The 25,269-nt window shown below is 43.0% G+C and overlaps 1 protein-coding gene and 1 long non-coding RNA gene across 2 annotated transcripts; one reads left to right on the forward strand and one right to left on the reverse strand.

Annotated features, from left to right (window-relative positions):
* The first annotated feature begins 507 nt into the window (after positions 1 to 507).
* Positions 508 to 17,468, forward strand: HCF101 (ATP binding protein). Its single transcript, XM_078582512.1, has 14 exons — positions 508 to 793; positions 891 to 1,034; positions 1,736 to 1,857; positions 1,929 to 1,979; positions 2,557 to 2,712; positions 3,012 to 3,155; positions 3,237 to 3,379; positions 9,510 to 9,675; positions 9,740 to 9,829; positions 9,936 to 9,989; positions 10,063 to 10,186; positions 16,173 to 16,297; positions 16,879 to 17,001; positions 17,222 to 17,468. The coding sequence occupies exons 1-14, from the start codon at positions 508 to 510 to the stop codon at positions 17,300 to 17,302; spliced, it is 1,809 nt and encodes a 602-aa protein (XP_078438638.1). The 3' UTR covers positions 17,303 to 17,468.
* Positions 6,630 to 7,295, reverse strand: LOC144709547 (uncharacterized). The gene is made up of 2 exons (XR_013583058.1): positions 7,233 to 7,295; positions 6,630 to 6,894 (listed from the first exon to the last, which is right to left on the reverse strand). It is a non-coding gene; the product is annotated as an uncharacterized LOC144709547 (long non-coding RNA).
* Positions 17,469 to 25,269: the final 7,801 nt, after the last annotated feature.

The following is a 25,269-nucleotide window of genomic DNA, read 5'->3' on the forward strand; positions in this document are numbered from 1 at the left end:
GATAAGACAAACCATATCAAGTGGGTAGTAGGCACTAAAATGATAATTTACTATCCATCTGATCATCTAATGAATACAAAAGATCAAAGTCAATTTCAATCTTTTGTCGATTTCAGTCACAGTCTTGTGTCTATTGCAGCCAATTTCAATTGCAGAAGATCAAAGTCAATCCACTTATAACGACTACACAGTTACAAAGTATAGCACACTTACTAAATGGAAATTTACTTCTACACTAAAAGAACTCACAAGTCTTAACAATTGAGGACTGAACAGTCATACTTAAAAAAACTTCAAATAACAAAGCCACTAGGATAAGTATTTCTAATTTCAACACAATGGCACTACTTCAGGTCTTTGGGTTTCTCTGACGTGTTTGATCTTGTTAATCAGATTGAGGAGAATCCTTTTTCTTTCTATTTTTAGGTTCTGAAATCTGATGTGCACTCTCCTCCAGAATCTCATTATATTTTTCAATTGGTAATAGACACAAATATTCCAAGGTTGATGGCTGGTGATAGACCAGAGCGAATGATCAAAACAGTTGATGGACGGCCACGATTGCAAGGGAGAAGGAACAAGTTAGTTTATATCAGTCCACGAGTTACTCCAACGCCCAATCGTGGCCTTGGAACATCGGATAAAAGGGAGAGCTTCGTCTTCGTCGTTCTCTACTGTCTCGAGGCATTGACTCTGCCATTGAAGCTGCTGAGGAGAATGCAGCTTCTTCTCAATGGCTCCCCGAGTGCTCCAGCGCTTCTCTTCCCAGTCTCGAAGCCAGCCGCCGGAGCAGGTTCATCTCTCGCGTTCTTGCCTTCCACTTCAGACGAAATTTCTCATACATGTTTGTGAATTTTTAGTTTCCACTGATTTCTTCTTCCGTGTTCTAGATTTTCTTTCCCGGGCGGGCCATTTTGCCTCTCGCCCAGTCGCCGTCTCGCTGAACCATCAGAAGTTCCCGTGCTTTAGCCCTGTCTGCACTCCACGTCGAGAGCATGCTGCTAGGCTCATCGCTAGAGCCGGATCAACTGAAGGTACCAAGCAGAGTTGCCCGAGTATTTCGATTTGGTTAAACTTATTGGGAATTCGAGTTTTACTCGACAATTCTTTAGTGGGTGCTGTTGCTTTTTCTCTTACTGGAAGTTCCAGCGGCCACTCTTGAATCAGTCATCGCTGTAGAAGTGACAAAATTTTGTAAAAGATTATGTTTTGATCATTTTAGCGTTTATAGCGGAGGTGTAAATCTGCTACTGTGATCGGTTTGCACCCCCGTAAGTTAAATCCATGGACTGCCTTTCGCCGGTGGTCTGCCCTCTTTAATTCAGTATGCCATTAAACTCATTCAATAAAGTTCTTGAACCACTCTTGGCCAAATTTCTTCTAAGAAAAGTCGACCGACTTCCTCAATGTATCTAATTCTCCTAATTCTTTCGATATGTGTTTCTGTGACTCTTAAGTCGCGTACGCTTACGTCCATGAAATATAGTTCGGATTTGACGAACTTTTGGGGAGTTGGAGTCGCAGCATACGTCTATCAGTCTCAAGCTAATGTAAATATTTATTATTGTTGCTGAAGGGTGGAGCTATTTGCTTTCTTTTTATTAAGGATATAATTACCTTTTCATGGATTTTATTTTCTCCTATATTATTTCGACGCTAGTAAATCTGGAATTTTATGCTCCTATTGTCGTTGAAATGTTCTTGCATAATACAGCGGGATTTTTTGGTGTATCAGTTAGCACAGCGGATAGGGATGTGCTGAAGGCCTTGTCACAGATCATCGACCCAGATTTTGGTACAGATATCGTTTCATGTGGGTTCGTGAAGGATCTGTCTGCAGATGCAATATCAGGAGAGGTTGTAGGAACACACATTTCTTAGAAACATTCCTTATGAAAAAGTTTATCAAGACCGGTTTACTATTTCAGGTTTCATTTCGATTAGAGCTCACTACCCCAGCATGTCCAGTAAAAGATATGGTAACGAGTTGCGGACCCTTCCAGATTTTTTTAAGTTGAGACAAGTTTTGCTTTAATCATGTTCTCAAGTTTTTATCCAGAGAGTAAGTTTATCATAAATCTAATGTATTTGAGAATGTGTATAGTATCAAATGTCAAAATGATTCATTCACCGACTTGGACAAAGGATAGAGGCCATTTATCTTTTTTGGCCTATTAAATGTTGTGATATGAACCATTTCCCCACTGACAAAGTTCAGATGTGATAGTTTTCTTCTTGAAAGCATTATATTTCCATGAGGAGAGCCTTCTGGTACCTCTAAAAAATAAAGGATATTTAAACATTCAGCGAGAATTCAAGGGAAGAATGGTCTTTGGAAGGCACTCATTTTTTTTAAACAAGACTGTTGAAACCCTCAAGAAAAACGGGGAATTTTTTTCGTTTTAATTTTACCCCGCATTTTGAGTAAACAATGGACATTTAGCAAGAAAGAAGGTTTTACCTCAGAACGCACTTTTTTTTGTTTGATTTTCCCCTGTGTCATATTTTCAGTTTCTTGTCGTAGATTGTGACCCATAATAATTTATTTTTCTTCAGTTTGAGACAAGGGCCAATGAGGTTGTTTCAGAGCTTCCTTGGGTGAAGAAGCTAAAGGTTACAATGTCCGCTCAACCTGCAAGACCTATTTATGCAGACCAACTTCCAAAGGGTCTGCAGTCAATTTCCAATATTGTTGCAGTGTCTAGTTGTAAGGTAAAACTGTTTTGTCCTGTATATTCAATTATGCGCTTATAATGTGATGTTATGTCTGCCATCACATCAAGAATATAACTGTCATATCATTTTTATGGATAACGTTTTTAATCATGAATTAGAAATAGTCACTTGTCTTGAGGTGGTGCTATCCCATCACTTGATAAGATTGTAAAGAAGCTCAGACTTTTTATTCCAGGGTCGAGCAAGTTTGGAGAATTTCTGCAATTGATTTTAAGTAGAGTTATGAATTAGTAATATCACATTTTTCTTATGGATTGTATATACAAGTTGTGCAGGGTGGCGTAGGAAAGTCTACAGTGGCAGTCAACCTTGCATATACTTTAGCTGGCATGGGTGCCAGGGTCGGCATATTTGATGCTGATGTGTATGGTCCTAGCCTTCCCACCATGGTTTCCCCTGAAGTTCGAGTGCTGGAGATGGTATGTTTCTCTATCCACACTCTTGCCCTGTAAAATTTAAATTATGGTTGTAACAAGTTAAAATTAAAGGGGCTACTTTAGAATCCAGAGACAAAGGCGATAATCCCTACTGAGTATTTGGGTGTCAAGATGGTATCTTTTGGATTTGCTGGGCAAGGGCGTGCAATAATGCGTGGTCCCATGGTTTCTGGGGTCATTAATCAGTTGCTCACCACTTCTGAATGGTATATATTCCGTCTTTATTTTACTTTACATATAATAGTACCCGTTCGACCTAAGCTTGCTCATTTTTCCTGCTATGAATTAATTTTAAGTGCAGAAGTGTTTCATTATTATTTTGTAACGGCCTTTCTTTAGTAAAATGTCATATTGGGTGTTAAAATTTTCTGGGTAGAAATCTTATACAGCCCATCATATCCAATAGCATTTTAGTCGTTTTGACTAAGGGCATTTCTGTCACTCTTCCAGAAAAAGTTATTTTGGTCATTTATCCTTCAAATAAATGTATCCTTCCATTGGGTAGTGTAAACAAGAAAATGATTCTATTAAATTTGAGAATAGTGATTACAAGGGTTTATATAGGGGGCCCTAATGGGCCAAAGATAGAAGGGGCCAAATATAGAGAGGGCCAAACATAGAGAGGGCCAAATAATGCTCAACACTCCCCCTCAAGCTGGAGCGTGTATGTTTTCCACACCCAGCTTGGAACAGAGCTCTTCAAACCGAGGAGCATGAAGCCCTTTGGTGAAGATATCTGCTAGCTGTTCAGCGGACGGAACATATGGCGTGCAAAAATTTCCCGATTCAAGCTTCTCTTTGATGAAATGACGATCAATCTCGATGTGCTTTGTACGGTCATTCTGAACGGGATCATGAGCAATGCTAATCGCCGATTTGTTGTCGCAGAACAGCTGGACAGGAGAGCTAACTGGACACCGTAGTTCCCGGAGGAGCTTGGTAATCCAAAGTGCTTCGCAAAGACCATGCGCCAGAGCACGGAACTCCGCTTCAGCACTCGGCGGAGACCACCTTCTGCTTCTTACTCCTCCACGTAATCAAGTTGCCGCCCAAGAAGGTGCAATAGCCCGATGTGGACCGTCGGTCGACGACAGAGCCTGCATAATCAGCATCAGTGTAGACTTCTAGACGCATGCCTGTATGACGACGAAACAGTAGTCCACGACCAATGGTGCCCTTCAGAAACCGGAGGAGACGATGAGGAGCATGAAGATGACTCTTGCGAGGAGTCTGCATAAACTGACTCAGAACACCCACTGAGTAAGCAATGTCTGGACGAGTGTGGGTGAGATAAATCAGTTTGCCCACAAGTCTTCTATATTGTCCGGGCTCAGCAAGCTCCTCATTCTCGTCGGCACCGAGTCGATGGTTCGCATCAATCGGTGTCGAAATAGGCTTGGAATCCTCCTTTCCAAGCTCGCAGAGAAGATCCACCGTATACTTTCTCTGATAAATAAAAATCCCGCTCGAAGAATATGCCACCTCTATGCCAAGAAAATACCTCAACGGGCCAAGATGGCGAATAGCAAACTCCGACGAGAGATACATGGCCAGCTCAGTAATGGTCGCCGTATCATCACCCGTAATAATGATGTCATCCACGTACACAAGCAGAATAGCTACTCCCCCTGACGTGGAATGGCGGTAGAAGAGGGTGTGATCTCCATTACACTGACGATAGCCACGGCGCTTCGTGGCCGTCGTGAAACGACCAAACCACGCTCGAGGAGATTGCTTCAAGCCATATAGTGCTTTCTTCAGGCGACAGACAACAGACAACAGACTTCGGAGACGACGGCACTAAAGAAGTATAGCCTGGAGGTAATGCCATGTAGATCTCCTCAGTCAAATCGCCATGCAGAAAAGCATTCTTCACATCATATTGCTGCAAAGTCCAGCCACGATCCGCAGCAAGAGCCAAGAGGATCCGCACCGTATTCAGCTTGGCAACGGGGGCAAATGTCGCCTAATAATCAATGCCATGCTTCTGAGTAAACCCCTGCGCCACAACCCGAGCTTTGTGCCTCTCAATAGAACCGTCGGAATTATGCTTCACAGCATAAACCCAACGGCTAGCCACTAGATGCTTCCCGGCCGGTAGAGGAACCAAATCCCACGTCTCATTTTGAGCAAGAGCACGAAGCTCCTCCTCCATAGCCTGACGCCAATGCGAAAATGAAAGTGCAATGTCCACCGTCTTCGGAAGGGAAGTGGCATCAAGTGAGGTAAGAAGTGCATGATAGGATGGTGAGAGACAGTGAGACGAAATAGATGCCTCTAAGGGATAGAGAGGAGAAGAATGTGAAGAGGGCAGCACGGCTAATGAGGATTCTAGAGGTGGGGAGGACGACTGAGGCGGGGCATCGGAAGAGGACGTAACAACCCGAGGTCTTCGACGAGCGAGAGTAATACCATAGCGTTTTTCAGGCGGGCATCGGCGGATAGGAAGTGGTGGAGGCAAAGAAGGTTCTGCCGAAGAGGAGAATTCAGCAGCCGGGACAGGAGGAAGCTCCACATGAGGGACGGAGATGGGGGCCGGAGAGATGTCGGGAGGCACAATTTCTGGAGGCGAGTCGGGAGGCACAACTTCTGGAGGAGACACGACTGGCGGGGCCAGAGAGGATGGACGAGAGACGGATAACGGAGGAGATGGTTGAGGGAGAATTAGGAATTCAAGTGGATCGGATGAGGGCGGTGATGAAGGTGGCTCTGGAGAAGAGGAAGAATAGTAAGGGAGAAATTCATCGAAAGTGGCATCTTTAGTGACGACGAACCGATGAGAGGGTGGATGATAGCATACATAACCTTTTTGCGTGGAGGAATAGCCAACGAACACGCATTTCACAGCACGAGGGTCAAGTTTATCACGACCAAGGCGATGGTTAGGCGCATAACAAACACATCCGAAGACACGAGGGGTAAGATTAGTTCGGAGAGAGAGGGAGGGAAAGGCATGCTGAAGACGGTCAATAGGTGTGGAAAAATCAAGCACTCTAGACGGAAGGCGGTTAAGGAGATGGATGGCGGTGGAGACGGCTTCCCCCCAAAGATACTTGGGTACATGCATATGGAAGAGAAGACTCCGAGTCATTTCAAAGATGTGACGGAATTTACGTTCGGCAACGCCATTTTGTTGGGGTGTATATGGGCAAGAGGTTTCATGGATAATGCCTTTGTCTTGAAAGAAGGTGCTTAACGAGGTATTAACATAGTCTTTAGCATTGTCGGAGCGGAAGCGACGGATGGACGAGAGAATTGAGTTTGAACAAGTGAGTAGAATTGGGGAATAACACGGATATCTCCGATTTATTCTTTAAGAAATAGGCCCACGTGAAACGAAAGGCGCTGCCAATGAAGATGCATAACCATCGAGATCCGGATGTGCTGTGAATAGGGGAAGGTCCCCACACGTCGGTTGAATAAGAGAAAAAGGAGTGGAAGAATGAGAAGATGAGATAGGATAAGAAGTGCGATGATGTTTCGCAATTCGACAAGCATTACAAACAAATCGGTCCACAGAATGGCCTTGGAAAAGTTTTGGAAAGAGACGATAAAGGGTAGCAAAGGAAGGATGGCCGAGACGTCGATGAAGAAGCCACAAACGCTCGTGAGAAGCCGAAAGAGAGACTGCCGTAGCAGCAACAGCAAAAGAAGGCGAAGAAGGTCGAACAAGATAGAGCCCCTCATGCTCCTCAGCAATGGAAATCTTCCTCCCCGACACCTTATCACGATAAAAACATGAATGAGGTGAGAATGTAAGATCGTGATTCAAATCGCGAACAAGATTCGACAAGGAAAGAAGATGATGAGTTAGGCGTGGAACATGGAGAACTTTAGGTAATTGCATAGAGGAAGAGACGGCCACACGACCAATACCCGCCACGGTGAGAAGATCGCCGGAGGCCGTTTTGACTTTAGAGGATCCAGAAACGGGTTCATACGTTACAAAAGCTCTTGGATTAGGGTCATATGAGCGGTGGCACCGGAATCAAGAAGCCAAGTGGAAGATGAAGAGGATTGTCGGAAGGAGATGGGGTGGAGGAAGAACGGTGGACATACCTGCGTGGGCCAAGGAACATGAGCCCACGACTGGAGGATCAAGCAAGCGGCGGAGGCGTTCCATCTCTTCGGAGTAAAGCCGCGGGCGAGGCACCAGTGGGAAGAAGTCCGTATGGCATAGGCACTTGACCGGAGGAGGCACTTGGCTGACGGAAGGTACGACGGTAGCAAGGTTGCTCTATTGCACGCGCCTGCTGAAGCTTGTAGCACGCCTCCTTGGAGTGGCCCCGCTTCTTGCAATAATTGCAAAAGAGAGAGGTTCACCTTTGGAGACTCTCAGACCGAGTAGTCGGACCACGCGGCAAAGAACCGGGTGGTGTCGCTGCCGATGGGCGCCGGAGAGGACTGAGCTACAAGTGCCGTGACCGGGTCTGCACCTGCTGGAAGCGAGATTCTTCAATTCTGGCACTGCGAAGAGCATCCTTGAAGGTAAGCTCCTTCTCCGATGGATTAGCTGAGCCCGTAGCGACTCATACTCCGGGTTCAATCCGCGAGGAACTGGAACACCCGGTTGAAGAGTGTACTTGCGATCCACCGAGTGAGGATCCGGTGGCATGTAGTGGTCGATCTCATTCCACAAGGAGATGAGCTCCGTACTGTACTCCATAATGGTCCGGTTCCCCTTGCTGCAGATTGGAGGCCCGATGCACCAATTCATACAAAGTGGCGATATTATGCTTCTTGGAGTGACTCTCAAGCGCCGCTTCCCAGACTGCCTTAGCCGACTCCAGGGACAGAAATTCACCCTTAACGCTGGGTGAAATGCTGTCCAAGAGCCAGCGATGAACAATCCCCTCGACATCCAGCCAATCGTAGTACTTCGGATCGGTCCGAGGAGGTCCGTCTTCCAGAAGGTGGCGCATGAGACGCCCCTTTAGGGTAATTTGGACGTACTGGCGCCATTGCAACAGATTAAAGCCAGTGAACATGCCATCTGGCGGCATCCGAGGCAAAGAGAAAGGTCCTGGGGAGGAAGACCAGTTTCCCGACTCAATAGGCGCCGCAGGTGCATGTGGCGTCGAAGCCGGCGTCGAGTTTGGCGTAACCGAGGAGGTCGGAGCTTCAGGCGACTCAGCAGCAGCAATAGGATTCGTCATTGCTGAGATTTGGCCAAAGGAGAGGTGCTGAGATGGCTTGGACAGCACAAACGGCAGATGAAGGCTCAGTCAAAGCAACGCCCACAGTCGAAGCAAAGCTCACGGACGGCAGGCCGGACAAGCGTGCAGGAGGCTAAGGACAGCCAATGACAAGCAAAGACAACCGTGCGCGGCGGTGGGCGGCCGTGCGCGGCTGTGTGCAGCCGTGCTTGGCGGAGCGCGGTCGTGCGCGGCTGTTGCGGTTGTGCGCGGCCGTGTGCGGCTGCGCGCGGCTGTGCGCGGCTGCGTGCGGGGCTGTCGCGGCTGTGCGCGGTCGTAAAAGCTCTGCGCGCGGCCGAAGAATGCTGCGCGCAGTGTGCGGCAGCTGCGGCTGTGCGAGGGCGACGGCTGAGCGCAGAGGGCAACGGCGGTGCGCTAGATCAGACCGGCCGGAGAGCTGCCTGAGATCTGAGCGCAGGAAGAGGAGAGTCCCAAGAACCCAGATTAGGGTTAGGGTTAGGGCTCTGATACCATGTAAACAAGAAAATGATTCTATTAAATTTGAGAATAGTGATTACAAGGGTTTATATAGGGGGCCCTAATGGGCCAAAGATAGACGGGGCCAAATATAGAGAGGGCCAAACATAGAGAGGGCCAAATAATGCTCAACAGGTAGTCAAGAAGCGTTAAAGTTGTGCTCGGTTCACTATCTCTATCTTTCCCAGTAAAATCCTTCCACCACGTATCCCTCTCTGGCTACATCCAGTCTGTTGTTCTCTTCCCCTAGGTGATGATGAGATCAGTGCTTAGTTTGTTGCGACATTCCACCGCACTTGGGTGATTTTTTTTACCACCCCAAACCTATGGAGGTTCAGTAGTTCAAATTCGGGGCAGAAATTTCAATCCTCCCACCACCAAATTTGACCCAGCTGAAGGACTATGTGGGGGTGCAGTGCCCTCTCACTGGAGGCCCCCATTTATGAGCTTATTTTATTTAACTAAATGTAAATACATGTTGAATGTGGGTATTGAACTTGGGACCTCTATTAGTCCGGACTCAATAACATAGAAAAGAAATATAAGGACAAGAATAAAGGTATACTTTCCATCTGGCATGATCATTTCTATCTATTTGTCCCTTAAGTTTTTGAGATGCTTCCATGATCATATATTATTTTCTTGCGTTTGGTTTTTTGTTCAGGGGAGAACTAGACTACCTTATAATTGATATGCCACCTGGAACGGGCGATATCCATCTGACATTATGCCAGGTGGTCCCATTGACAGCAGCTGTGATTGTCACAACCCCTCAGAAACTCTCCTTTATTGATGTCGCCAAAGGCGTCCGCATGTTCTCAACACTCAAGGTAGGACTTTAAATCATATGAAATAAATGCTTCAGTTCTTTTAAATGCGACTGCCTTTTGGAAGGTTCCATGTATTGCGGTGGTTGAAAACATGTGCTACTTTGATGCTGATGGCAAGCGCTACCACCCATTTGGTGTGGGATCTGGAAGTCAGGTTTGCCTACCATTATCGGATACATACGCTGTCCCACCTACATTGGAATGAAGATGATGTCTTTGTTTTTGATGTTCTAATGATAATGGGATGATCTCTTGATCAGGTTGTTCAGCAATTCGGGATACCTCATCTTTTTGACCTTCCCATCAGACCATCGGTAGGGAATTCTGCTTGCAGTACATAATCTTTTCTTACTGAGTAGTACTGAGTGTTGTTTCTCTCTCGGCCAGCTGTCAGCCTGCGGTGACAATGGGATGCCGGAAGTTGTCAGTAATCCCGTTGGTGAAGTATCAAGGATATTTCAGGATCTAGGGGTCTGTGTGGTTCAACAATGCGCTAAGATCCGCCAAATTGGTACGTTGACTTATTCTTTGATGTCATATTACCAATGGCTGGCTCAGTGCATCACTTAAACTCAGTTTGGCTATCTACAAGGAAAAATCAAGTGTAAGATGGTCATAATACTTTTGTAACGTTCACATATCATGACGAGTTTGTCATCTATGGATAGCAATGACGAGTTTCTCATTGTCATCATCCGGAGCTAGAATGAAGCGGGTAGAATTGTAAACAAGAAAAGAACAATTCTTAATAGCAAATGAAAGAGATTACAAGGTTTTATAGGAAGCCCTAATGGGCTGACTAGAGAGGGCCCTTAATGGGCTAACAAGAGAGAGAAAATAAAGACATGTAATACTCAGATCAACACTCCCCCTCAAGCTGGAGCGTGGATGTTATCCACACCCAGCTTGGAACAGAGCTCCTCAAACCTAGGGGCATGAAGCCCTTTGGTGAAGATATCTGCAAGCTGTTCAGCGGACGGAACATAAGGCGTGCAAAAATCTCCCGATTCAAGCTTCTCTTTGATGAAATGGCGATCGATCTCGATGTGCTTTGTACGGTCATGCTGAACGGGGTCATGAGCAATGCTAATCGCCGATTTTTTGTCGCAGAACAGCTGGACAGGAGAGGGAACTGGACACCGTAGCTCACGAAGAAGCTGGATAATCCAAAGTGCTTCACACAGACCATGCGCAAGGGCACGGAACTCCGCTTCAGCACTCCATCGAGAGACCACTTTCTGCTTCTTGCTCCTCCAAGTAATCAGATTGCCGCCCAAGAAGGTGCAATACCCAGATGTGGACCGACGATCAACCACAGAGCCGGCATAATCTGCATCGGTGTAGACTTCAAGACACAGGCCGGTATGGCGACGAAACAATAATCCACGGCCAATGGTGCCCTTCAGGAAACGGAGGAGACGATGAGCAGCATGAAAATGGCTCATGCGAGGAGTATGCATGAACTGACTCAGAACACCCACTGAATATGCAATGTCCGGGCGAGTGTGGGTGAGATAAAGCAGTTTTCCCACAAGTCTTCTATATGGGCCAGGCTCAGCAAGCTCCTCATTCTCGTCGGCACCGAGTCGATGGTTCGCATCAATCGGTGTCGAAGTAGGCTTGGCGTCCTCCTTTCCAAGCTCACAGAGAAGGTCCACCGTATACTTTCTCTGACAAATAAAGATCCCGCTGGAAGAATAGGCCACCTCTATGCCAAGAAAGTACCTCAATGGGCCAAGATGGCGAATAGCAAATTCCGACGAGAGATACATAGCCAGCTCAGTAATGGTCGTCGTATCATCACCCGTAATAATGATGTCATCCACGTACACAAGAAGAATAGCGACTCCCCCTGACGTGGAATGGCAGTAGAAAAGGGTGTGATCACCATTACACTGACGGTATCCACGACGCTTCGTGGCCGTCGTGAAACGACCAAACCAGGCACGAGGAGATTGCTTCAAGCCATATAATGCTTTCTTCAGGCGACAGACAACAGACTGCGGAGACGATGGCACTAAGGAAGTGTAGCCAGGAGGTAATGCCATGTAGATCTCCTCAGTCAACTCTCCATGCAGAAAAGCATTCTTCACATCATATTGTTGCAAAATCCAGCCCCGATCCGCAGCAAGGGCCAATAAGATCCGCACAGTATTCAGCTTGGCGACGGGAGCAAAGGTCTCCTGATAATCAATGCCATGTTTCTGAGTGAACCCTTGTGCCACAACCCGGGCTTTGTGGCGCTCAATAGAACCGTCAGAATTATGCTTCACAGCATACACCCAACGGCTACCCACGAGATGCTTCCCGGCCGGTAGAGGAACCAGATCCCACGTTTCATTGTGAGCAAGAGCCTGAAGTTCTTCCGCCATGGCCTGACGCCAATGTGGAAATGAAAGGGCAATGTCCACCGTCTTGGGAAGGGAAGTGGCATCAAGGGAGATGAGAAGGGCATGATAAGAGGGTGAGAGGCGATGAGAGGAGATAGATTCCGCCAACGGATAGAGGGGAGAGGAACGGGAAGAGGGCAGCACGGCTAATGAGGAGGTGGCAGGAGGGGTGGAGGTTGAGGGAGACGGGGCAGCAGGAGACGAAGAAGGAAGCCGAGGCTTGCGACGTGCAAGGGTAATACCGTAGCGTTTTTCAGGCGGGCAGCGACGGATAGGGAGCGGAGGAATCGAAGAAGGTGCAGCAGAAGGGTCGAGCGCAGGAGCAGATACTGGAGGAGGCTCCACAGGAGGGACTGAGACGGCGGCCGGAGGCGGGTCGGGAGGCACAATTGCTGGAGGAGCAACAGGCGGAGACTTGTTGGGCGGGGCCGGTGAAGAGGGACGAGGGACGAGGATGAGGAATTCGAGTGGATCGGAGGGAGATGGGGACGATGAGGGTTCAGGAGAGGAGGAGGAATAGTAGGGAAGCAATTCATCAAACGTGGCATCTTTGGTGACGACGAACCGACGAGAGGGTGGATGATAGCATAAATAGCCTTTTTGGGTGGAAGAATAGCCAACAAACACACACTTGATAGCACGGGGATCCAGTTTATCATGACCAAGTTGGTGGTTGGGCGCATAGCATACACATCCAAATACACGAGGAGTAAGATGAGTTCGGAGAGAGAGAGTTGGAAAGGAATGCTGAAGACGGTCAATGGGAGTGGAGTAGTCAAGCACTCAAGATGGAAGGCAATTAAGAAGATGGATGGCGGTGGAGACGGCTTCCCCCCAAAAATACTTGGGCATATGCATATGGAAGAGAAGGCTCCGAGTCATTTCAAAGATGTGACGGAATTTTCTTTCGGCAACGCCATTTTGTTGTGGTGTATAGGGACAAGAAGTTTCATGGATAATGCCTTTGTCTTGGAAGAAGGTGCTTAACGTGGTGTTAACGTAGTCTTTAGCATTGTCGGAGCGGAAGCGACGAATGGATATAGAGAATTGAGTTTGGATAAGGGAGTAAAATTGAGGAATGACACGAGATATCTCCGATTTGTTCTTCAAGAAATATGCCCACGTGAATCGAGTAGCGTCGTCAATAAAGATGCATAACCACCGAGAACCGGAAGGACTATGAATAGGTGAAGGCCCCACCCATCGGTGTGAATAAGGGAGAATGGGGTCGAAGAATGAGAAGACGAGATAGGATACGTGGTACGATGATGTTTGGCAATTCGACAAGCAGTACAAACAAAACGGTCCACAGAATGGCCTTGAAAGAGTTTAGGAAAGAGACGATAAAGAGTAGCAAAAGAAGGATGGCCGAGACGTCGATGAAGAAGCCACAAACGCTCGTGGGAAGCCGAAAGGGAAACTGCTGCAGCAGCAAAAGCAAGAGAACTCGAACAAGGACAAACAAGATAGAGCCCCTCATGCTCCTCAGCAATGGAAATCGTCCTCCCCGACACCTTATCACGATAAAAACATGAATTAGGAGAGAAGGTAAGGTCTTGTTTCAAGTCGCGAACAAGGCTAGATAGGGAGAGAAGATGATGAGTAAGGCGAGGAACATGAAGAACTTTAGATAGATGCATAGAAGAGGAAAGGGCCACACGACCAATACCCGCCACGGTGAGAAGATCGCCGGAGGCTGTTTTAACTTTGGAGGAGCCAGAAACGGGTGCATAAGTTTGAAAGGCTCGAGGATTTGGGGTCATGTGGGCGGTGGCACCGGAATCAAGAAGCCAAGTGGAAGAGGAAAAAGAATGGCCAGGAGGGGATGTAGGTATGGGAAGACTGGTGGACATACCTGCGTGGGCCAAGGAGCATGAGCCCACGACTGGAGGATCAAGCAAGCGGCGTAGACGCTCCATCTCTTCCGGAGTGAAGCTAGCGGGCGAGGCACTAGTCGGGAGAAGACCGTACAGCATAGGCACTTGACCCGGGGGGGGCACGGACGAGGCGGCTGCAGCAAGGTTGCTCGGTTGTGCGCGTATCCATTGAAGCTTGTAGCACGTCTCCTTAGAGTGACCTCGCTTCTTGCAGTAATTGCAAAACAGTGAAGGATCACCTTTGGAGAATCCTCCGTCGAGCCGCCGGACCACGGGGCAAAGAGCCGGGTGGTGGAGTCGACGATGGGCGTGCAGACGAAGAGGAATGAACTACAAGTGCCGAAGCCGAGCTCTGGGCCCGCTGAAAGCGGGATTCTTCAACCCGCACACTGTGGAGCGCATCCTTGAAGGTAGGACCAGTCTCCCGATGAATAAGCTGAGCCCGTACAACTTCATATTCCGGGTTCAGCCCCATAAGAAACTGGAAAACCCGGTTGAAGAGTATATTGGCGGTCCACCGAATGGGGTCGGGCGGCATGTAGTAGTCAATTTCATTCCACAACGAAATGAGCTCCGTGCTGTACTCCATGATAGACCGTCCCTTGACGCAGGTTAGCGACCCGATGTACTAATTCGCACAGAGTCGCAATGTTGTGCTTCTTGGAGTGGCTCTCAAGTGCTGCTTCCCAGACCGCCCGAGCCGACTCTAGAGACATGAATTCACCTTTAACACTAGGTGAAATACTGTCCAAGAGCCAACGATGAACTACCCTCAACGCCCAGCCAGTCATAATACTTGGGATCGGTCCGGGAAGGTCCGTTTTCTAGAAGATGGCGATGAGACGCCCTTTTAAAGTTATCTGGACGCATGGCGCCATTGCAGGAGATTGAATCCAGTAAACATACCATCCGGAGGCATCCGAGGCAAAGAGGATGGTCCAGAGGAGGACGACCAATTCCCGGACTCGAGAGGCACCGCAGATGCATGTGGCGTAGATACCGGCGTCGAGTCTGGCGTGACAGTAGAGGTCTGGGCTTCAACCGGGTTCGCTATGATGAAAGCAGAGTAGACCACAGTCAGAAGGCGCCGAACGACGAAGCCGGAACTGCAGGCGCCGAGACGTCGGGCGCCGGGACGGCGGGAGCCGTCCCGGTGGGAGCCGGGACGGCGGGTGCCGGGACGTCGGGCGCCGGGACGTCGGGCGCCGGGACGTCGGGCGCCGGGACGGCGGGAGCCGGGACGGCGGGAGCTGGACGGCGGGCGCTGGACGACGGTCACCGGACGGCGAGCGCTGAACGCTGGTCGCCGGGCGGCGCGAGCCGGGCGGCGCGAGCCGGGCGGCGCGAGCCGGGGCGGCGCGAGCCGGGGCGGCGCGAGCCGGGGCGGTGCGAGCCGGGGCGGCGCGAGCCGGGAGGGCGCGAGCCGGGGCGGCGCGAGCCGGGAGGGCGCGAGCCGAGGCGGCGCGGGCCGGGACGGCGGGCGCCGGAGCGGAAGACGCTGGGACGGCGGACGTCAGAACGGCGAGCGCCTGGGAGGCCCGGAGCGAGACGGCGAGAGACCGGAGCGCGAGATCAGGCGGTCGTGAGAACCGCCGAAGATCGGAGCGCAAGGTCGAGCCCAGGAAACCCAGATTAGGGTTAGGGTTAGGGCTCAGATACCATGTAAACAAGAAAAGAACAATTCTTAATAGCAAATGAAAGAGATTACAGGGTTTTATAGGAAGCCCTAATGGGCTGACTAGAGAGGGCCCTTAATGGGCTAACAAGAGAGAGAAAATAAAGACATGTAATACTCAGATCAACAAGAATTATCCTCATCATTGTCATCCTGGCAGCATAATGAATTAAAATAAATCATCGTCATCCTACATGTATACGAATGACTCATCATCATCATCTAGAGGATCAAATTAGCTAGTATCTCATGTAGAGGAAAATAAATCAAAGTATATAAACTAATTGTCCATGCCCACTTTCCAGTCAGGATGAGGATTCTTTTCATTCTAATTGTCATGCATTTGTGTAAAAATGACAAGGAATATGACTACTCATCTTCATCATTTGGCATGGCGGGATATAAACTTATGTTGTTTAATTTTAGCTGAAACCTAGGCATTGAAGGGCAAGTAATCACTACTGTTAGGATGATATTATATCAACTGCATTTATTAGGTGATTACCTTTACTGAAGTCTGTTATATTGCTTGGGTTGATTGTTTTGGCTCGGCAGTCTCCACGGCAGTATCGTATGACCGATCTCTGAAAGCCATCAGAGTGAAGGTACCCAACACCAAAGAAGAGTTTCTTTTGCACCCAGCCACTGTCAGGCGGAATGACCGCTCTGCCCAAAGTATCGTATGTTTCTTAGCCTCTTAACCCTATTTTCATATTATACATATTGATTACTGCTCGTTTTTTTTCATGTTACCTGGATGTAACTCTTTTTGGGGTAGACTATTGGCGTTTTGAGCAGAGGGAGAGGGAGAAAGAGAGTAGAGTAAAAGATGGAAGGAGGTGATTTGATTCCCTTCATTTGCAGGCCTCCATTTAGGAGCAGAAGGAAATTCAAGTTATTCATTCTCCTGTTCTCTCTCTTGGAAATGTTCCCCTCCATTCTCCATCTTCTATCTCTTGTGATGATCTTATCTCCTACTTTCACTCTCCTCTCATCTCTTTCCTGATAGGATCCTGGACGGGTCCTATCAGTAGAGAGACAGAGAGAGTAAAAAGGAGAGATGGAGGGCGGTGAAGAGAAAGAGGCAGGTTGAGTGGGAGAGAAGAGGCTATGATTTTGAGGTCAGGGTACTATAGAAGGTTGTGGTAGCTCATAAATAAACAGGAAATTTTCCTTGGGATGTTGATTGGAGCAGAGAAATAAATTGAGGCTAAAAGGGGATCTACGGGTGATATTTTACTAGCTTGATTGATACTTGCAGGATGAATGGACGGGGGAACAGAAACTGCAGTATGGTGATATCCCCGAGAACATTGAGCCAGTGGAGATCAGGCCAATGGGAAACTACGCAGTCTCCATCACATGGCCCGATGGCTTCAGCCAGGTCAGATCTAATGTAGATATAATTATGTTAAAATCTATCATTATTGTCATTACTAAGGTTAAGAATGAAAATCGTGTGTTAGGATTATACCAGTAAGCTTAAGAAGCAAAGCTAAATATAACCTTTGAACAAAAATCTAGTAAAATATATTCGGGTCCCCCCCAACCCCAACTGAAAATGATGACTGAAAATGTATGTCTTTATTCTCTTTCTTTCTCAGATTGCACCATACGACCAGCTCCAGACTATGGAGAGACTGGTGGACGTACCAGAGACAGTGACGTCACGGGCAGCTGCCTGAGGTAGTGCTAGAGTGGCATGATGTGAGCGTATCCGTTGATGTAAGCGCTCATTGCTCATCCATTTAGCAGGTTTTGTTGCTTGTGTGATTAGTTGTCAATGTCATTTGGTAGTCATGTACAATTCTTATTTTATTATTATTTTTTCTTATGTTCTAGTTTATTACATATGATGAGCCGAGATGAAGTATGACAATGATGGTCCAGCTCATCTTTCTTGTCATGACTACTTGCATCGTTTGTTGCCCTCTAGTGAGGTCCATTTAAAGCTCAAAGCTGTGAAAATCTTCTATCATGAAGTTCAGCTTAATCATAATTTCCAAATCTGAGTATTACTTATCCATTTAAACCCCAATATACCGTAAAGTAAGTTCTGGTGTACTAGTTCTCCATAACAGGAAAGTTAACTAGTTTTAGACTCTAGTATGGCCATAAGTAAAAAGGTTGGCACCAATAACTCTCGAATAAGATTTAGCCCTCTGTATACGCAACATGGTTTGGGAGATGCTTCTTATACTTCCCTACTGCATTACATTTTAATTGTTTCCTATATTTTTATTGTATGGTTATGAATCAGAAGTACGTGCAACTCATTAAGGTGATACAAGAGAAGTTTCTGAAGAATCCAATTCAGCTAACTCTCAAGAAATAAATGTAGCTCAAACAAGTTGGGAAATTGGATCATAATCATTTTAATATTACTTGCAAAAAGTATCAATTTCCCCTTCAATCTCGACCAAACCAGGTATACCTTAAAATGTTTCTTTCAAACTCAATGAGAACTAATGCACCATAACACGTTATAATACTTCTCAATCCCTCTATCTTGATTAAATCCCGTTTTCGCTTCATATACATTTATTCCATTACTCAAATAGTTGATTTTTAATTTCTGAAGATGTCATCCTTAACATATAAAATGCAATATGTCTAGGTAATGTCAAAGTGATGAGTGATAATATACCAAAGTCAAAATATACATAAGGGACGAGAACATTATACATATAAACTTTGGTGGAAGTATTAGATTAAAAATAGTAAAAAATCAAAATAGTACTTGTAAATCATAATGCAGAAATTTTTCTTCTAGAGTCTGACCATTTATATTAGAAAAAACTAAACCACTGTGTCCATCGTCGACTCCATCATGTTCTAGTGCCCTCGATCAATAAATATGAGGTACAACGAGCTGTGGATCATTTTTTTTATATAAATTTAACAATTATTTAACAAAAAACTAGTGTGAGAAATTCTGAAACCTTAAAACATGAAACTCTGCACCACAATTGGCTGAATAACTAATGTTTGGGGGAAAATGTTATGACAGAATAGAAAAAACATGTCCTCACAATGTGTGAAAGAAAGGAAGCAGAAGCAAAAAGTCTTTCCAGCAAAGGGATTATGGTGCAGACCATGGTGATTCCTCCATCTTCCACATATCCTTTACAGTATCACAGGAGCTTTAAATTTATTGAATTTAAAGACTGTATTAAGATAAAATGTAAAACGAAAAGAATGACAATCTGTGATGAGAAATGTATGAAAGTTGTAGCAAGTCATCGATGTTGCCATTGAGGTTTATATAATACTGCTTCAAATTGATGTATTTACACCAGCATATCACACACATGAGTACCTTGAGAGTTGGTGAATATTTACATATCAGTCCTAGGTGATGACAGCTTTGCCTGCTGAGCACAACCTCTAAAAAGGAGCATTGGTTGCATACATTGCAAGAAATTTGTGGGCAATCTTTGCCAAAGCAGGATAGATGAGAGGGTGGTCCCCCACCATTTGAGGGTGCATTCTTTTAAATATGTGTACAACATAGGAAGGTCTCAAATTCCTTGAACGCGGATGGCAATGCCACTACAGACATACCATCTCTCATATGAGACAGATCTTAAGACACTTCTCTCAAGGCTGTGGATAAGGACCATGTTTTCTTCACATATTTATTTTACTTTGTGAGATGTGACACGAAGAAGATTCTGGATGTAGGTGAATGCCGTTGTGTAGGATTGCTCGTCAAACATTGACCCCTAGAGGTATGGATCCAAAACCATCACAGCAGAGATTGTGTCATTCATCCTTAGAAATGCCTCATACTCAAGTTACCCACACTTCATGATGTCTGTTAAGTGATCAAAATCTGATCACAGTCTGGTCATATCCTAATATTGTGTTAGAAGAGGGCCTATTAGAAGGTGATCTGACTGCTTCTAATCAATGTTCAGACTCTGATCAGATGTCTAATCTGATTCTAATCAGAATCCGGTAAGATGTTGGACTCATGATCAGATTCTGAATACAATATGATTGTATTCTGATCACAGGTCAAAAGATGTGTGATTAGAAAGTGATCAGCATGCTTATGATGAATGATCAGAATACCAACAGAATTTGATTAGACATCTGACCCATGATCAAATTCTGATCTCATTATGATCAGGTTCTGATCACGTATCAGAAGTAGACCAATCAGGTTGTAGTCAGCCAAGTTCTGATCAATAATCAGAATCCAATCATGCATTGGACCATTCACCAGAATATGATAACATTAGGTGAGATTCTAATAAAGTCTTAGAGCTCAAAATAAGGCCAAATGATCACCATTTATATCATTGCCTACATCTAATTACCTGCATGGTCAGGCAGCATTCATCATCTATACTTGACACAATCCATAATCCACACTTCGTAGGTTCCTACTGGTTCAGTGGCATGCCATGTGTGCACTATTTCCAGGTTTAGATGACCATAAGTCAATGTTTCCCAATTTGGACTTGGGATTTGGCACTCCCTAGTCCATAATTTTCACTCATGTTGCTCTTATTGCTGATAAGCTTTTGTCAAATATATATTCTACATTGTATATAGTATACTGATTTAAGAGATTAGTCTACGTTACAATGTACATAATCATATCTGGAATCAGATATCAAATCCTGAAAACAACAGAACTTAAAACACTCTCAGATAACTGACAGGATATCATTATTTTTTTGTAATATGTTATTGTTACCAGGTTATGGATATCAGATAATGATAAAAAATGGTTTGATGTTGTACAAATCTTATAGGAGACATTTTGCTTTAGTTATTTATCTGATATCATTTTCATTGCCCTAGAAACATTTATCTAGATGATATATAAAGGTGGTCCTTTCAAATAATTGCTAAACTATAGTTGGATATGTTACGAAACAATTTTGGGTGTATGGAAATTATTCAAAGAAGGACTTGTATTCCATCATGGTTCCTGGAACAGGTTTTGAAATAAAAATTAGGAAAGACTCAGTTTTTTGAGAATGTCCAGCTGAGACTTAGGGTTTTAAAAAAAAATATTTAAGTACATTTATACTTCTTGGAAATTCAATAGGCTTCCTAGTTTTGAATGCTTTGAGGCCATTATTTGTGTAATTCATCTGCTTGATGTGGCCAATAATATGCTTCATAACTAATAATTACCTGATTCTCCATCAAGATCAATGTTTAATTTTTTCAAGAACTATAAGATCCAAGGTTTGACAAACTGTGTTTACAAAGTTAGTTTGTCTAAATTATATTACCAGCTAAAGAAACCTAAGTACAAAGATATATATTCAGTATGTCAACTCTGCTTTGGTTTTACAGCAGCCAACCAGGAAAATCTATCATGAACTTCATAATCTTTAGTTTTCTATTTACAAAGATTCAAAATATGGGCCATATAGTTTTCAAAAAAAATAAGAAATAATAAAACAATATAGTCAGACTGAAATTGGGTCAAGTTCTACAACACTTTGTATCCCAAAATATTAAAAATGCCACTTAGTTCCAAAAAAAACTGCAAATATTATCATTTTCACAAATAACAACCCAAAAAATATTATGAAATATAATAAAATATTTTATTTCTACTAAAACTCGTGAAACATTTTTAGGCAATAAAGATTCTAATGAATCCCCAAAATATAATTGAAATGATGACCTAATACAATATCATGAAACAAGTACAAAGTACCATTTAATTAAATAATTATCAATTAATCACTGATCTAGAAATTCTGTAAACAAAAATTTTCTTAAGAAAACTTATAAGAGAAGGATATCAAAAACATTGGATCAAATAACACTATGTACTACACCTTATTTGATGAGTGTGATTGTTCTTGTGATTATTAGTGTGGAGACACTAGAAAGAGACGTTGGGTTCCTTAAATTGAAGGAGTTCACTAATTTATTCATATGATTACCTGGATAATATTTCTCCTGATTATAAACCTTTTTTATTCATCTCAGGGATATTTAAGTAATCCTTAGCCTAGAGAAACTGAAGATACATCACAGATGGACATGGACAGTTCTGTCATAACTATGACCTAAAAATCTCCAATCACGGGATTTTATAAGAAAAAGATACTTCAAGTAAGATGTTCCAATGAAGTCCTCAGCCATGGTACTACAAGTACAAAGAGAACGAGGTTTTTATGATTTCTGAATAAAATAGTATTCACTAAGATGACCATATAGGGTTTTGATTAAAAAAAATTAGGGTTAAATATTTTTTTAGTGCTTCTGGTTCAGAAAACAATATTTTTAATTTTTTCTTACAAGCATAGACTGAGAAAGGGTCAAATCCACATGGGCCAACGATAGACTCAAAGGATTGAAGTTTAACTTTTATTTATAATTTTAGGAATTAAAAATAATTTAATGACAGAAAAAAAAGTAAAGTTAATTTAAAATCATTAAAGGAGCCATAAAAAATATTTATCCTAATCAGTCAAATTCATCCAAATTTAGAGAATAATTTTAATATTTCTTCTCTCCTCCAATCTATGTGATGGATTCACAGTGTGGCAATAAATTCTAAGCAGACGTGGAAAATTCACAAAAATATTTGATTTATATTGAAGTAAAATGCAAAATTATATGTTCTGACTTATAAAATAATTTTCATTATGAATTTAATGTCAATAAATTCCATAAAAATACCAAAAAATCATAATATCATTCTAAAAATCTAAGGCCTTAAAGTTAGTGAGTTTTTATGAAAAATACTCACTTAGTATAAATAGGGGAATGCCTTGAAAGAAATTTACCCATGCTAGAATTTCTTATTGCCCCTTCCCTTCTTCTCCCCTCTCCCTTCTCTCCATTCAAAATGCGATCGGGATGGCGTGATGACATCGATGGAGCATGAACAGAGCTTTTAAATGTGAAGGAGGAGATTCCACATGCCAAGGACCATGTATATATGTCTAGAGGCTGCACACATGAGCACCGCGACTCATCTCACTCAAGGATCCTAGAAATCCTAGGTGTGATTCATGCCATGATGGTTCAATTCAATGTTTTGTTGATGTAGTTTTGATTTCATTTGAAGTCTTGCTATGCAAGTCGTTCAGAGTTTCATGCATAGGGAGGCCCCTAGAAACCAAGAATATCTTCATCAATTATAATTTAAACAGCTTTTCCCTCTTTTCAGTAGCTAAGAATCAACCTCACAGATATTCAGGCCCATGTGTAATGGATTTCCACACAAGTTTTAGATCAGATAATTCCAATTTAAGGGCTCATGACACTTACTACCATCTTATGAATTGTATCATATATAAAGACTACTTATTAAGTCAGATTGTACTATTTGGAGCATATTACCTCTGATGATCTCCTTTGAGCTTTAGTCTTAGTCACCATTCTACAAAGACTTATAATAATGATAATTAAAATATACATATATTAGTTTGTGTGACTCTAGACTAAAAGACATCCAAACATTCACAATTAATGTATCATATTCATTGAAACAATGCTATCTACCATTTTTTCATAAATTAGTAAAATTATCCAATATTTTAAACCACATTTTTTTCTAATATCAATAAAATTGGTGTCAAGTGAAACCATATTAGGATAAAAATCATATTATGTCACAGTACATTTTTAGAAATAATGTTCTTGATTATTTTAGCTAATAACATGGAATATAATAAATAAAAATAACGTTTCTGCAGTTTAATGAGTAACAGGTGAGAAATATGTTATCTATTGCTTTACAAAATATGACTCAGAGACAGTCTTATCATCCTTAGATTCCTTCAAGCCTTAGCCAATTTAGACACATGGTTAGCCCTCATTCTCGAGTCAGAAGTAGGACACATAAGTGTTGTAGAGCCTTTTAACTCAAATTCATCTTTGATATGAACGTAATAGATCACTTGCCCAATATAATATCTAATCCTAAACAAATATCATCATAGTTCCAAGGACATAAAATATTTATTGTTCTTGATATTTTTAGTTCTTCATGAAAATCATCTTGTTTAGTGGAGAGGTTTAAAGGTTCTTATTTTACTTATTATTTTACATCAATGTTTGACAAAAGTTTATGAACTCAATTTGTTTTAAAAGTGATTCAAAATATTGCATTTTTTAATATAATTAAGTCGTAAAATTGGACGAGCTAGGTTCTAAATCTTTCCAAACTTCAATGTTATTTTTTAATTTAACATAGCTAACTTATATTTTATAAGTAAATATAACTCTACATTGTTTACCAATTTTATGATTTAAAAAAAATTAAAAAATTGGTAAACAATGTAGAGTTATATTTACTTATAAAATATAAGTTAGCTATGTTAAATTTTATGACTTTTTTTTAAGAATGTCATTAAATAGGTAAACCATGTAGAGTTATATTTATTTATAAAATGTTAAATTTTATGACTTTAAAAAAAAAGTCATAAAATTGGTAGACCATGTAGAGTTATATTTAATTATAAATTATAAGTTAGCTATGTTAAATTAAAAAATAACATTGAAGTTTGGAAAGATTTAGAAGGCGTTTTAGAACCTAACTCGTCCAATATTTTGTTTTTAAGATATTTCAAGAATATGTTTTGTACCATAGCTCTAATGAAATACAATGAGGAAGACATCTTGCACGAAAGGGTTAAGTTTGAAGTATGAACATGTGAAATGGTCTTTTAGTAACATTAGCACAGACTTGCTCCTCCCTCTCTCTCCCTTTCTGATTGTATAACCATATAATTTGGCAGCGAGGCAGAACTCGATTCTCTAACTTTACTCATCTCAATATTTTATCGCTTTCAGCACCATTATACCAGTATTAAAGAACATAAATATCCTTAAATATCTGCAACTAAATCTCAACGGTACAAACTTTATATCAGTAATTTGTGGAAGAACACTGCATCACAGAGTAGCTGAAGCATCACACTATTTATCCCATGATACAGACGCATATAAATGAATATTTTATTTATGAAGTTAATTTCATATGAATCTCTTAAACGTAATTATATGCTAGGCTACTATTTATCCTAAAAAATAGAACTTTCAAAATCAAGAGTCATAGGTATCTTAATATAAAATACCAGCCGATGGAAAAACCTTCCAAAGTAAAACAATCATAGCCCGATTCGATGGCAGGGTTCCTAACTCTCTCAGATCAGTTATCTGATTGTCAATCTGACTGAGGGCCCCAAAATATCGAGGAGCAAGTTGCATGTTTTACCCTATTGTGACCTAGATTACATGCTCTAGTTTTTTGAACATCTATCGGGATTCTTGGATACACTACTTGCTTCTACATTTCAGTTAGAAGCCGAGATCGATTCTCATATTGATATCCCATTTTAAGACAGTTGTCATGGTTGGCTAAAGTCTGTTGTCAAGACTAATTCAGAATGATTTACTCAAATGTTTTTTTTTGAAGAAAATTTACTCAAATGTTTATCTCCTACTCCGGAATGTCAGGCTATAAACCCTATTCTTGAAAGTTGTTTTCCGTCTAATTTTTCCCAAAGATGTGTTCATAACTATCCTGAAATGTTACTAAATAAAATCCAAGAGATCTTGAACGTAGGGACCAAGAGCAACAAATTATTCTAGCCACTGTATACCGGCACTCTCTTCGTGAGGTTCACACCACATATTTGGGATATCTCCTGACCCTCCG

The sequence above is a fragment of the Wolffia australiana genome, chromosome 11 (assembly GCF_029677425.1).
Source record: "Wolffia australiana isolate 7733 chromosome 11, ASM2967742v1".
NCBI lineage: Eukaryota > Viridiplantae > Streptophyta > Magnoliopsida > Alismatales > Araceae > Wolffia > Wolffia australiana.

What these genes read in the sequence shown, in the direction of transcription:
- HCF101 (XM_078582512.1), top strand. Translation starts at nt 508, where the DNA reads ATGGCTGGTGATAGACCAGAGCGAATGATCAAAACAGTTGATGGACGG. An exon ending in TAGAGCCGGATCAACTGAAG is followed by an intron (nt 1,035 to 1,735) that starts GTACCAAGCAGA and finishes TTGGTGTATCAG; the next exon opens with TTAGCACAGCGGATAGGGAT. An exon ending in ACCGCTCTGCCCAAAGTATC is followed by an intron (nt 16,298 to 16,878) that starts GTATGTTTCTTA and finishes TGATACTTGCAG; the next exon opens with GATGAATGGACGGGGGAACA.